Below are 13008 nucleotides of genomic sequence, written 5' to 3' on the forward strand. Positions count from 1 at the left end.
TGATGCATCAGGAAATCTCAAGGCTATTTGAACACAAGCATTGTTTGCTATGCCCTACGCATCGGGATTGTTCATAATAAATTTGTATGAAACCTCAGTAGCCAAAGTTTTATCTGTAAATGTAAGATGATCCCTACATTAATCTATTAAACAATGTAAAAATATTGACCTCAGCAGCAACTGCATAATCTGCGAATGTAAGACAACTCCGTATTTTTCTAATGATGAATCTGGGAAAATCCTCATCTTATGATGGGGTAAATATGATGATAGTGTTTTAAACTTTACTTTTACTAAATCTGAAAACTGTTACAAGAGCTTAGCTCATAAATGTTCTCTGTCATGGAATATTTAGAATTAGATTACATTGTAACTTGCTCCACATTAAAAGATATGGTATCATATGAAGTATTAAGAACTTTATACTATATGATTTGAGCTGCTTCTCATGAACATTACAGAAGTTGCTATATACAAGAGCTTTTTTTTATCAATAACATGTAGAAGAGAATCTATCACAGATGTGAAAAAATTTATTAGCTGTAATGTACCATTGCTGCATGTACATCAAGAATACAGTTGCATAAGAAAGAAAATGAAGTTTGACCCTTCTCATTAAGCAAAGCTGAGAAGAAAAGTTCATTATCTCAAAATCTAGGTGGCAAGACCAAGAAAGAAGACATACAACACCTGTTGCTATAAAAGACATCTGAAGAATTTTCCTCATGCATGAAATAAATTCACAGCACAATGGCTTCGTAAGAAAATACAAGAAACCGTACACACCTTTAATGAAATATGCGGATTCCTAAAACTGACTCAGGAATCAATTGTAATGAATTTTGTAATGTATATCTAGCTTTCTGAGGTCAGTCGGACCACTGTATCATTACTAGACCAATCATCATGAACAGCAACACCGAGTGGTAGATATAAACTGAAGAAAACCTAGAAAATGATAGCTTAGCTTCAGTACTCTTGTTCTTCAGGGTATACGCACGCACACATGCACACGCTTCTGTTGCTTCAGTCTAGCACCATGTAGCTGTACAAATTCATGAGTATGTATGTGATCTTTAGAAGAACATGACTATTCAATGGTTTAAAATGTTTGTATGACAAGCAAGAAAGGAGTGTTTGGGTTTAAAAGTTGGTGACAATGCCTTAATGGACAGAGCACGCGTGAGGGAGGAAACTGACCATGTTGTTTTTAAAGGAATTACTCTGGAAATCACTTAAATCAATTTAGGAAAGCCATGGAAAATCTAAATCACAATGGTTGGAAGGAGATCTGAACTCTGCACCTTCCAAATGCGATTCCTCTATCTCAAACTTTGAGCCAAAAAACTGTGATGTTGCACTAAAAAAAACTTTTGCCTATGTCTCCTACGTCTAATGACCACATTTTTCATATAGCTGTTGTACCATTGGGCTGTGCTGATAATCCGGCCATTTGAGATTTCTGTGAATATCTGTTCTACGTCTATAATGCTGTAAGAAAGTAGGAGAAAGCCCAAACTTCAGTATTTTGCAATGCTTTCTGGGAATAGTCAAAATGAGGGAGAAAAATGGAGGGCCCTTGTTGCTCCAGAACAATGATATACAAAACTGCAGATAGTTAATACTTCACAAAACTGCTGTTGTAAGAAAGGGCAGAAGAAATATGAAACAGAATAAAATAAATTTCAAACTGAAAAACAGTCTGGGTTGCATAGTTATCCAACCCCAATAACACATTTCACCCTTTTGGGGCATCACCAGATTGTCTAAAAAACAAGGAAACAACCCATTCAAATCAAATGAGAGGGAGGGGACATGGTCTTATCTCGTACGACTACACAAATAAATAAACTAAAACATATACTAAAACTATGTAAAAGTAACTGGATATAAACCCCATCTGTCATAGAGCCACCACACAGAACGAGAGGTGGACCTCATTAAAAGAAAAGGAACTATGACAATAAGGCACTATGTGTATGAAAGAGACGGGAAAGCATCAAAAAAGTTTCAAAAAACTGTATGTTACTTTAAGCACACCAGGAGATACTGCCATAGCAGCACAGCATACGACCACACTTCCATAAGTATAAATGCAGTATCTGCTGTGCATGGCACAATACGTCTGCTTAGAGTTCACACAAATGTGACTATGATTGACTAGAAAGCACTTATGATTCCATTATGGATGTGTTTTATATCAAGTTACTTTTGCATAAGTTTTAATATATGTTTTAGTTTATTTATTCATATAGCTGTACAAGATAGGACCATGCCATTCTTCTACTTGTTTTTAATGGATTTTTTTCTTTTTGTGTAGACAATCTGATGATGTCCCAAAAGGGTGAAACACATTATTGTGGTTAAATAACTTCAACCCAGACTGTTTTTCAATTTGAAATAATTCAGAATGGTTCTGTACCAGCTGGCAAGAATGGAATGAAGTAAACTTTTGAATAAAATAAAGTTGGAACACCTCGAAGCAGAGACATATGGAAAAGCGCACCAAAAATGTTGACTTTTGCAGGAAAATGCAATTCAGTGACACTTTTATGCATGTATACTATTTAGGAAAAAATAGCCCAACAGTTGACAAACTGGAGTTTTCTTTAGAAGTGGATATGATGAACAGTCGAGACCACAATAGTATTATTGCTATCTTGACTGTTCATTTTAACCTAAATATAGCATCAGGTTGCTGCTCTACATAGTCTATGTTGACAAAATTTATGAAAGACAGAAGATTATCAGTGAAAAATGTAGTACATGACAGAATTCCAGTAAAAAAAGATTAACAGGAGAAGGGGCATAAAGCTGGCAGCTGACATTTTAGAACTGTGGTGTCAATTTTTTAATCCAATATTTTACTTATACTTTCACAATGTTTGGTTAAACACACCATGTGTAAGTAAAGGTAATAATGGGCAAATTCACGTCTGGTCTAAGTGCCTGAAAACAACAGTGTCCATGGGTATGGAACTTGAAAGTGTAAAAATGCTTGTGTTTTTCTGACTCTGGCAAAGGACACTGTCCAATAGCTTAATCAACTCTTAAAAGTGCCTGTCTGCTGTGCACCACTTTTTGTTATTCCATCCCAGACTTTCCATTGTTTAACTGATGATATAGCAGCTAATACCATGCCAGTATCCATGGGAAAAGGAATACAATGCTGGTGAGGCTTCATACTAATTTTATTCGACAATTCTTGATGAGATCTATAGCTGCTTACAAAAAACACAAGAATTTAAAGGGAGGATGAAATGAAATAATATTTCTGTAACAGACAAATGTAGAAAAGGTTAACTGTTTGATCTACTGGTTTACAGTAAATCTGAGTTGCCTCTTCTTCTTGTAGATGAACTGGCACATAATTATCAGAATACAGTTTTGAAACTGTAATATAATTGTAATATTAATAGCATATAACCTACAACTACGTTGTAAGCACAAGAGAACAATTTACAACAGCAGAAGTAGCATGAGCAACATGGGCACTATAAATCAAGCTTTGTCAGAATGGCATTATAATGGAAAACAAATGGCGTAAATAATTTTAACAGCACAAGAGAGTGATTTCATGTCTGAAAATAATGTTACTTCTTTAAATTCACACAGATGATCTAACTACCACATATTCAATAGTGCAAGTGATCCAGAATCTAGTACAGTTGTTAGCAGCTGTTAATTGTAAAGTGTTCACATACAAAATTTTCTTGCATTAATTTATTGCTTCTCAACAATTAATGCATGTGACTAAACACTCATCATGTGGCTGTTATTCAGCTTTGAAACACATTATTATGACATACTGGGGCTCGCACTCACTTTGGCAGGCACTGACAACCATCAATGCCACTATGCCAATGCTGGTGGACAGTTACCGTCTGCTTATCTCTGAACCCACAACTGCAGGTCTCTGTTGCTCTGTCACCAGAGGGAAGCACCCCCCCCCCCCTCCCTCCCCCCCCACACACACACATCCTTTTGTCTTCGCTCACAGTACTGTGCACATCTCTTCTCTATGTAAGAAACTCTTTACTGTTATACTCGATTATACTTGTGGTTTGTTCTTTGGAATGTGTACTGCACTTGTGACACTGCACAGAACTGGGACTGTAAAGTATAATGACTGACTAACATGTTGTACTATTTTTATGTTGCAAGTCACAACACTTACCTGTTCATGCATTGTGACTACTGCTGCCGGCCGTGGTGGTCTCGCGGTTCTAGACGGGCAGTCCGGTACCGCGCGACTGCTACGGTCGCAGGTTCGAATCCTGCCTCGGGCATGAATGTGTGTGATGTCCTTAGGTTAGTTAGGTTTAAGTAGTTCTAAGTTCTAGGGGACTTATGACCACAGCTGTTAAGTCCCATAGTGCTCAGAGCCATTTGAACCATTTGACTACTGCTGCCACTACCCATCCACTTCTGCTATCGCCCACCCCTCCTACCAACAACAAAAACTGATGCCAACTAGATTTTTTCTTTTCTCTGCAGTGCAATGCAACTGTCAAATGCATGAACAAGTAGTATGCAGCACCTCTTTCCTCCTGTCAACCACTATTTTATTTTAAACAAGCTACGCAACACTTTGCAGTATAATAAAACGCTTACTGATGTACTGTAGTGGGACCTGCAGAGAGAGAGAGAGAGAGAGAGAGAGAGAGAGAGGAGGGGAGGGGGGGTTGAGAGGGAAAGGCAATGTAACCCTTATACTTACCAGGATCAGTTACCGACATCATTCGATAACCAGCACGAGAGTAGTCTGGCCGCAGGTTCCATGAGAGTGCGTTGAAATGTGGGAATTGCCATGCATACAGTATTCCTGCCATTATCCAAGCACCTGCTCCTAGGCTGTCCATGCAGCTAGCCCATCCCATGAGTGGCGGTATAGCGCCAACTGCGACAGAGAGTTACAACTATTTTAATGCCCTGAAATTTGTGAAGAACAGAGCTGGAAGCCGGTATTCCAATAAACTTCCCCTCCTGGTGCCAGTCAACATATGTACTGAACTTAGCACATCAGAGAAACATGATTATGAATGAATAATCATCTGTAAATAACATTATGTGATAACCTCTAAGCATAGTGATTATTTCATGTATTTTATGCCAGAAATAATTTTCTTGCTATCAAAAATGACAACATACATCATTTAGTTGTAAGTATTAGTTTAAAAAATTAATGTGCTTAAAACTAAGAATGTACTCATACACAGAAAAACTGATAGATTTTTTAAAATTTTTTTTATAGCTTTTCCTAAGTTTGGAGGCAAAGTCAAAGCTTATCAGTTGCTCGAAATAAACGCAACTGTACAATGAAAGCTTACATCCTTATCCAGTATTTAACAAGTACCTCACTGAGTTCTGGAAATAATCACCAATGGTCTAATGTAATGTTTATTTATTATTAGTTTTACTAGTTTCATCACAAACTAATTTGGCTTAGGTGGGCCTTTCAAGTTTCTTTTAGACTCTGGCGAGAATTTACCGTGAATCATCTGACCAACACTAATCACTTTCACTGCCTGAGTCTACTTCACTTTGATGTTGTGGCCTGAAGACTGGTTTGATACAGCTGTCCATGCTACTCTATTCTATGTAAGCCTCTTCATCTCTGAGTAACTACTGCTACCTACATCCTTCTGGATCAGCTTGCTGTCTTCATCTCTTGGTCTCACTCTACGATTCTTTACAACGGGTTGCTTGTGCCCGCCAAAGAGAAGCGATGTCCCAGTGTGAGTGAAGTGAATGGGAAGCATGTATGAGAGACATTCATACAGTAAGGAGTCCAAAGAAATCTGTGCATCGTGCATCCCGTGAACTCGAAATGGCTCCAATGACAGTGTGGAAAGTCCTGCGACAGAGGCTGTCTATGAAACCATTCAAATTGGAGCTAGTGCAGAAGCTCAATGATGACGATAGAGACAAGCATTTTGAGTTTCGTTCACAGTTGCAACAACTGAATAAGAACGGTTATGGTATAGTTGATCACTTAATTTTTAGCGACGAAGCCACTTTTCACACAAACGGGGAAAGTGAACAGGCATAATCATCGAAACTGGGGTACAAAGCATCCACATGAATGCAATGAATTTGAGTGTGATTCCCCAAAGGTAAATGTTTTTTGCGCTTTATAATGTCGAAAACTGTACGGGCCATTCTTCTTCACCTAGAGCACTGTAACTGGGTATTCCTAATTGGACATGTTGCAGCAACCGCTGATGTCTCAAATGCAATCGGACTCTCCGTTCATCTTTCAGCAGGATGGGGCTCCACCCCAGTTTCGTCATGAAGTTCGTGGGTACCTGAACATGGAACTGCCACATCGATGGATCGGCCGTGCTACAGAAGGGGACAGCTGTTTCCTGAAATGGTCATCACAATCACAAGATCTCATTCCATGTGACTTTTTTATGTGGAGACACATTAAAGCTCTGGTGTGTGTACCATCTCTACCACGTGGTGTAGCAGAGCTCCGGGAGAGAATATGGGAAGCGACTGCCAAAGTCGACAGTGCCATGCTGGGACGGGTATGGCAAGAATTCGATTACTGTATTGACGTCTGCTGGGTCACTCACTCAGGGTTTGCATATTGAATGTTTGTAAAAAAAAAAAAACTCTTTCAGTGTTTCTCTTCAAAATGCAATATGTATGACATCTGTACAATATTTAGTTCTTGTGCAATAAATAATTAAAAGTGTTCCCAGACAGAATATATTGGAAATGTTCTGATTTCTCCACTTGGAGCTCCATTTTCTGGTGTCCACAGCTCCACTCACTAACACCCTGCATTATCTTTTGTGGGTGTGCACACGTCTTTGTATGGGGAGGTGCTGCTTTGTTTGGGCTAAATGAGCCTTTCTTTTCCTCATTTTAGCAGGAAGACATGATTTGTGATCACCAGTCACAGTACAGGATAGGAAAGGTTGGTGTTGTTCATGAGGCAATTGATGACAAGTGCACAGAAAGGCACATATGGCCACCTGCTGATTTTTGTGATTTTGGCTTAGAGCATGCGGTACCCATACACCCGATTTCTGAACCTTTCTCATTGCATGCAAACGTCATATGATGGTAGAATTATCACAGTTCATCACATTTGCCAGTTCTTGAGTACTAAGATGTCAATCATGGTGGATTAATGCATTTAAATGATCTTCATCAAACCCTGAAGGTCTTCCTGAACGTGGAGAGTCACTAATGTCAAAACAATCTACCTCAATACGAGTAAACCATTTCCTTGCCATGCTCTGTACAATGGCATGGCGAAAAGGTTTCTGGCTGCTCTGCTGCTGTCAGCCCTACACTGAACTCAAAGAGAAGAATGTGTTGGAAATGTTCTGATTTCTCCACTTGGAGCTCCATTTTCTGGGGTCCACAGCTCCACTTACTAACAAATAAAAACTAACAATCAAGAAATATGCCCACAGAAATTGGTATAAAAATGCTATGAACTTATGCACCAACCTAATAACAGCTGTCTAGTTTCTGTGCAAGTTGTAAATAGCTTTTCACTCCTTGCATTTTACCCTTGCTACCTTCAGAATGAATATTCCAGTCAACATTATCAGAACCTTCTTTCAAGTCTACAAACACTATAAATATAGGTTTGCCTTTCCTTAACCTATCTACTACGAAAAGTTGTAGGGTCAGTACTGCTCACAAGTTTCTATATTTCTCTGGAATCTATTGGTCTGTAAAGAATTTGTGTTAGTATTTTGTAACCATGACTTATTAAACTGACTGTTATGTAATATTCACACATGGTAGCACCTGCTTTCTTTGAGATTGGAACTATTACATTCTTCTTGAAGTCCGAAGGTATTTTTCCTGCCTCATACATCTCACTCACCAGACAGAATAGTTTTGTCATGGCTACAGCTCCCAAGGCTATCAGCAGGTCTGACTGAATGTCTTCTACTCCTGGGCGTTGTTTTGGCTTACGTCTTTCAGAGCTCTGTCAAATTCTTCTTGCACTATCATATCACCCATCTTAACTTCATCGCCGTCCTCTTCTCTTTCTATAAATTGCCTTCAAATTCATCTCCTTTGTACAGATTCTTTATACAGTTCTTCCACCTTTCCCTTCTATGTATAGTACTGGTTTCCCATCTGATCTACTGACATTCATTCAGCTGTTTCTCTTTTCTCCAGGCCTGTAGGCATCTAAATCCTTACATTTGTCCTCTAGCTATTCCTGTTTAACCACTCTGCACTTCCTGTCAATCTCATTTTTTAGACGTTTGTATTTTCTTTCGCCTGCTTCATTTTTATATTTTCTCCTTTCATCAATTAAATCCAATATATCCTGTGATACCCAAGGATTTCTACTAGGTATTGTCTTTCTATATATTTGATCCTCTGCAACCTACTCTATTCCACCTCTCAAAGCTACCCCATTCATCATCTACAGTATTCCTTTTTCTCTATTCTAATCAATTATTGTTTAATGTTTCCTCTGAAACTCCCAATAATCTCTGGTTAGTTCCAGATCCCATTTATTCAGTTTTAATCTAAAGTTAATAAACAATAAGTTGTGGTCATTGTTCACACTTGTCTCTGGAAACCCATTTAGTGACGACTAAATTATCCACTGTGCAAAATTCTACAAGGTGTCTGCCTCTTTCATTCCTTCCACCGGTCCTTATTCACCTACTATTTTTCCTTCTCTTCCTTTTCCTACTACTGCATTCACTTTATGAACCACTAAATCCAGTAACAATACCTTCAAAAGCTATCTATTTTCAAATACACAAAAGTATAACACCACTTTTATGTCCCCAGAATTAACATTTTCTCTTGTTACAATGTTATTTTTATCAGGCCATCAAATTTCTTGTGTTCATAATGTTAATTTACATCTGCACTTTTATTCATGTATACGTAAATATCCTGTGATTTACATTTAATGAAATGAAATTCATGAAAAAAAGTACTTGTATCCCTATTCTCTGCACCTGCATTGGTATTAATAATGACAAGTTGGAATAATTTGTGGTGCTAGTGCTTTGTCTATGGCCGCTGGCAACCTAACAATATTGTGATATCTTTGCCAGTGGCTACTTTCACAACTTCCACAACCTGCAGCCCAGGACAAGGATAAAGTTGGACCCCATTCAGCAGCTGGGAGACATGCAGACATGGGGCCTTTCTGGAGTCATGCAGGTAGTAGGTTGGTGAATGTCCTTACCTTGCTTAAGAAAGGACATCATGCGAAGAGTCTGGCAGACAGTGATAAGTGTGCAGGTAACTGTGGACCCCTGATGGCACCAAGACAGAGCATAGAGAGAAAAGTAACAGAAATACACACTTGGAGGCATGTGGAATTTTTGCCTAAAAGCAGCCATTTTCGCCTGTTTTAAAATGCAGATTCTTAGATGAAGCACAAACATGAGAGAATCCAGGTCTCATGCAGAGATAGCTATTATGAAGTCGAAGTGTTGTGTGGCTGCTTTCACAACAACTTAAAAATGCAGAAAAACTTCGCAACAATGTGCGACCAGTGCCAGGAGTGGCCTTGACAGTGAAAATGCGTGAAGGACACCAGTTTCTAAGTCACGCACCAATCCATGCAAGACAGAAAAGGCTCACCCTGCATTGGGAGGTGTGCACATGGAACAGCGGTCAGTCATCAGATGGCACTGCAAATTTTGTTTTCCAATGACAACACCGAGAGCAGGAAAAATTCATGTAGTCGGTGAGCTTAACAGAGTAACTAGAAGGGAAGAGGGGTCAGTGAGATGCCATGGAAGCAAGAGGGCATGAATGCTCTTCCATCCATCACTTACTTATAAGGTGAGAGCCTGGGAATTGTCTCAACGATTTGGCACGAACTGTGTGAGTTGGTTGGTTGGCTGATTTGGGGGAAGGGACCAAACAGGAGGTCATCGGTCCCATCAGATTATGGAAGAATGGGAAAGGAAGACTGCTGTGCCCTTTCAAAGAAACTGTCCCAGCAATTACCTGATGAAATTTAGGAAAATCACAGAAAACCTAAATTCGGATGGCCGGATGAGGGTTTCGAATGGCCGTCTTCCCGAATGCGAGTCCAGTGCCTTAACCACTTAGCCACCTTGCTCAGTAACTGTGCGAGTAGAAGCAAGTATATGACCCTTTGAAGTTCCTAAAATATATCATCTGAATGTGCTGCAGGAAAAGAGAAAATGCTCTCAAAAAACGTTTTTTGATTACACTATGAGCTATGTTTGAATAAAAACTGCGCAGTTAGTGGTGTGGCATAATCGGTATATGTATGGAATGATAATTTGGCAGCTCGAGTTTGATTACTGCTGTTACCCAACTTTTTATATCTTATTAAAAAAATTTCAGCAGTGATCTTCATTATGCTTATTCAATTTATAAAGACAGAGACAATCTTCCCCATCTGTGGATCCTTTAGCAATAGCTTTAGGTTAAGCAACTGGAGAGCAGGTTATTGAAATTATGACTGGTAATTTCATAGTAAAAGTTATTTATTACACACTGAACCTGATGAAAAAATCTTTATGAAGAGGTGTGTGGCTTTTCTCATTCTCTCTTTCCCTCCGTGCCCACAAACAATTTTCCTGTATGCAGTACTATTTATTTGTAACAGGCTCCTTCTTCAAGCACAGAGGTGAACGATGTTGATTACGATCCAGACAAATATTCTTTTTGTACTTTATTGCTGATGGCTCATAACAAGAAAGTGATCAATTTTGCTGATGCTATGGAAGCTCTCATCACTAAAAACAAGATTCACAATTGGGGGGGATTATCTTTAGATTTGGAGGAAAGAAACAGAACAAAGTGGCACTAAAAATGGCAAGATATCAGTCATCAACTGAAATATGTCAGAAAGATTTCAGGATGCATGAGGCTGTTATGAACAAGAAATGATGAGAACATCACAACAATGAGCAGTGGCAGCCGCATTCCCGTATTTAGCAACAGCAGTCACATTCCCATATTTGTCAGAATAAAATCACTTTATTACTAGTGATACCCAGTTAAAAACCTCTAAACATAAGCATTCAACACAACAGCATAAAATCACCAAATTCGTCAGCTCAAACAATGTTGCAAATTTGGAATACACAGTGGAAGCTGCAGAGAAGTTTTATATACAGACAAGACATATAACTTCAGCCTTGATTATGTTTTTAACACTGATTATACTGGATGCCAGTATGAATCAACGTAAGACATGAACCAGATTATAAGAGTGCGAAGACCATTTTTGTGAAAAAACTCAATCTTTTCAAAACCACTCACTCTTGTACAGTGCAGTATAGTTTAACTGCTTTAGGGAATCTATTGTCCCTCATATTTTTATGTACAGAAGAGCCTGGCAAGAAGTTTGATCCTTGCGTTGCTGGTACCGTGAAGAAAATATAAGACGAATGCAAGAATGTTGCTGTTATTTGCTTCACATCAGGAAAACTTCCATGCTTAGTGTTAAGTGACAAGGCAACAATCCATTTAAATGGAAAGGTGAATGACCATAATGTCAGAATATAGGGTGTGGAACAACCACATGAAGCTGTACAACATGAGAGAGACTCTCCAAACTTTAAAGCATTTGGTACAGTTTCATGGGAAAAGGTGTATGGTCCATTTTTCTAGGCCAAGAACACTGTTACAGGGAACACGTATCTTGATATGCTCGAGAACTTTATTTTCCCACAGTTGGAGACTGATTCGAACAACTTCATTTACCAACAGGATGGGCCACTGCCACACTGGCATATGGAAGTGTGGGGATTTTTAAATCAAAGGGTTACTGAATGATGGATTGGTCGCAATAGACCAAATGATTCAGCCTTACATTACTGGCCTCCAAGGTCACTGGACCTGACTGTAAGTGATTATTTCTTGTGGGGGTTTAGAGCTAAAGACTGTTTATGTGCAGCTGTTACCTACAACAACATCGCATAACAGCAGCTTGAAACTCAAGACATGCTCACTGCAGTGTGGAAACAATTTGAATACCATATTGACATATTCCGTGCATCTCAAGCGGGCACATTGAGAACCTATGAAAAGGTATGAAAAAAACTTTTTGAGTTTCCTGTTCATCAAAATACAAAATTTATTGTATATGTTTATTAGCTTCAGAAATATAGTGTGTCAAAATGGACGATTTTTTCCTAATGCATGCTCTATTATTAAAAGATTAAAAAGTGCCCCTGATTTGTTACAACAATAGCGAGAACCATCAAGAGAAGATGCAATTAAAATACATTTGATCGTGCAGCTTTAATTCAGTGCTCGTGTTTTCACTCAAACGATTCAATAGGCTGACAGTGGAAAGACCTTAATTTAAAAATGTGAATGAAGTATACTTTCCACTGAAGTATATTTTGTATAAACGTTCTTGCTCAAAAAATCCTTTTATAAAATTTGCTTGGTGTGAACAATATTTATATTTTAAACATTTCTTTGAAGATTATCACCCAAAAAAGTATTTTAATTTCCTGTAAAAAGAGGAAGATATCGTTGCTAGAATCTTTGAAAATATTACTTTCATTCGCAATTTTATCCATTATGAAAATTAACTATTTAATTATATTTTTTATTCTAAGTAAAGTACTTGTAACTAATTGTAAATTGTATATATAAATTTTATGTACATAAAATGAACTCTTAAACCATACTTCTATTTTATAATTAATAGTTTAACATTGTGATTAAGAAAAAACAATTGGATGGCAGTGGTAATCAAACTCATACTGCTAAATTATCACTCCACCGGCTTACCGACTGTGCTATGCCACTAACAGTGCAACTGTTCTTCAAACATTAATCACAACATAATCAAGAAACTTTTAATAGCATTTTCTCTTCTCCTATGACCCATTCAGATGAAATATTCTTTGATTTTCAAATTATTGTATACTTGCTTCTACTAACACAGTTCGAGCCAAAATTGGTGAGAACCATCCGCACCCTAACCTAATGTTCATCGTTACTTTGTAACTCAGTCTTTCCTTGTTCCATGTTAAATGGATGGATGTTACAATCCAG

The 13008-nt window shown here is 38.2% G+C and overlaps 1 protein-coding gene across 1 annotated transcript in view; it reads right to left on the bottom strand.

Moving 5' to 3' along the window:
- LOC124597776 (protoheme IX farnesyltransferase, mitochondrial) overlaps positions 1-13008 on the bottom strand; it is a 67865-nt gene that overhangs the window by 5573 nt on the left and 49284 nt on the right. The window contains exon 6 of the mRNA XM_047135960.1: positions 4721-4900. Within this exon, the coding sequence (XP_046991916.1) occupies positions 4721-4900 (180 nt within the window). The remainder of the gene's footprint in view (positions 1-4720; positions 4901-13008) is intronic.

This window comes from Schistocerca americana, chromosome 1 (assembly GCF_021461395.2).
Source record: "Schistocerca americana isolate TAMUIC-IGC-003095 chromosome 1, iqSchAmer2.1, whole genome shotgun sequence".
NCBI classification, from domain to species: Eukaryota; Metazoa; Arthropoda; class Insecta; order Orthoptera; family Acrididae; genus Schistocerca; species Schistocerca americana.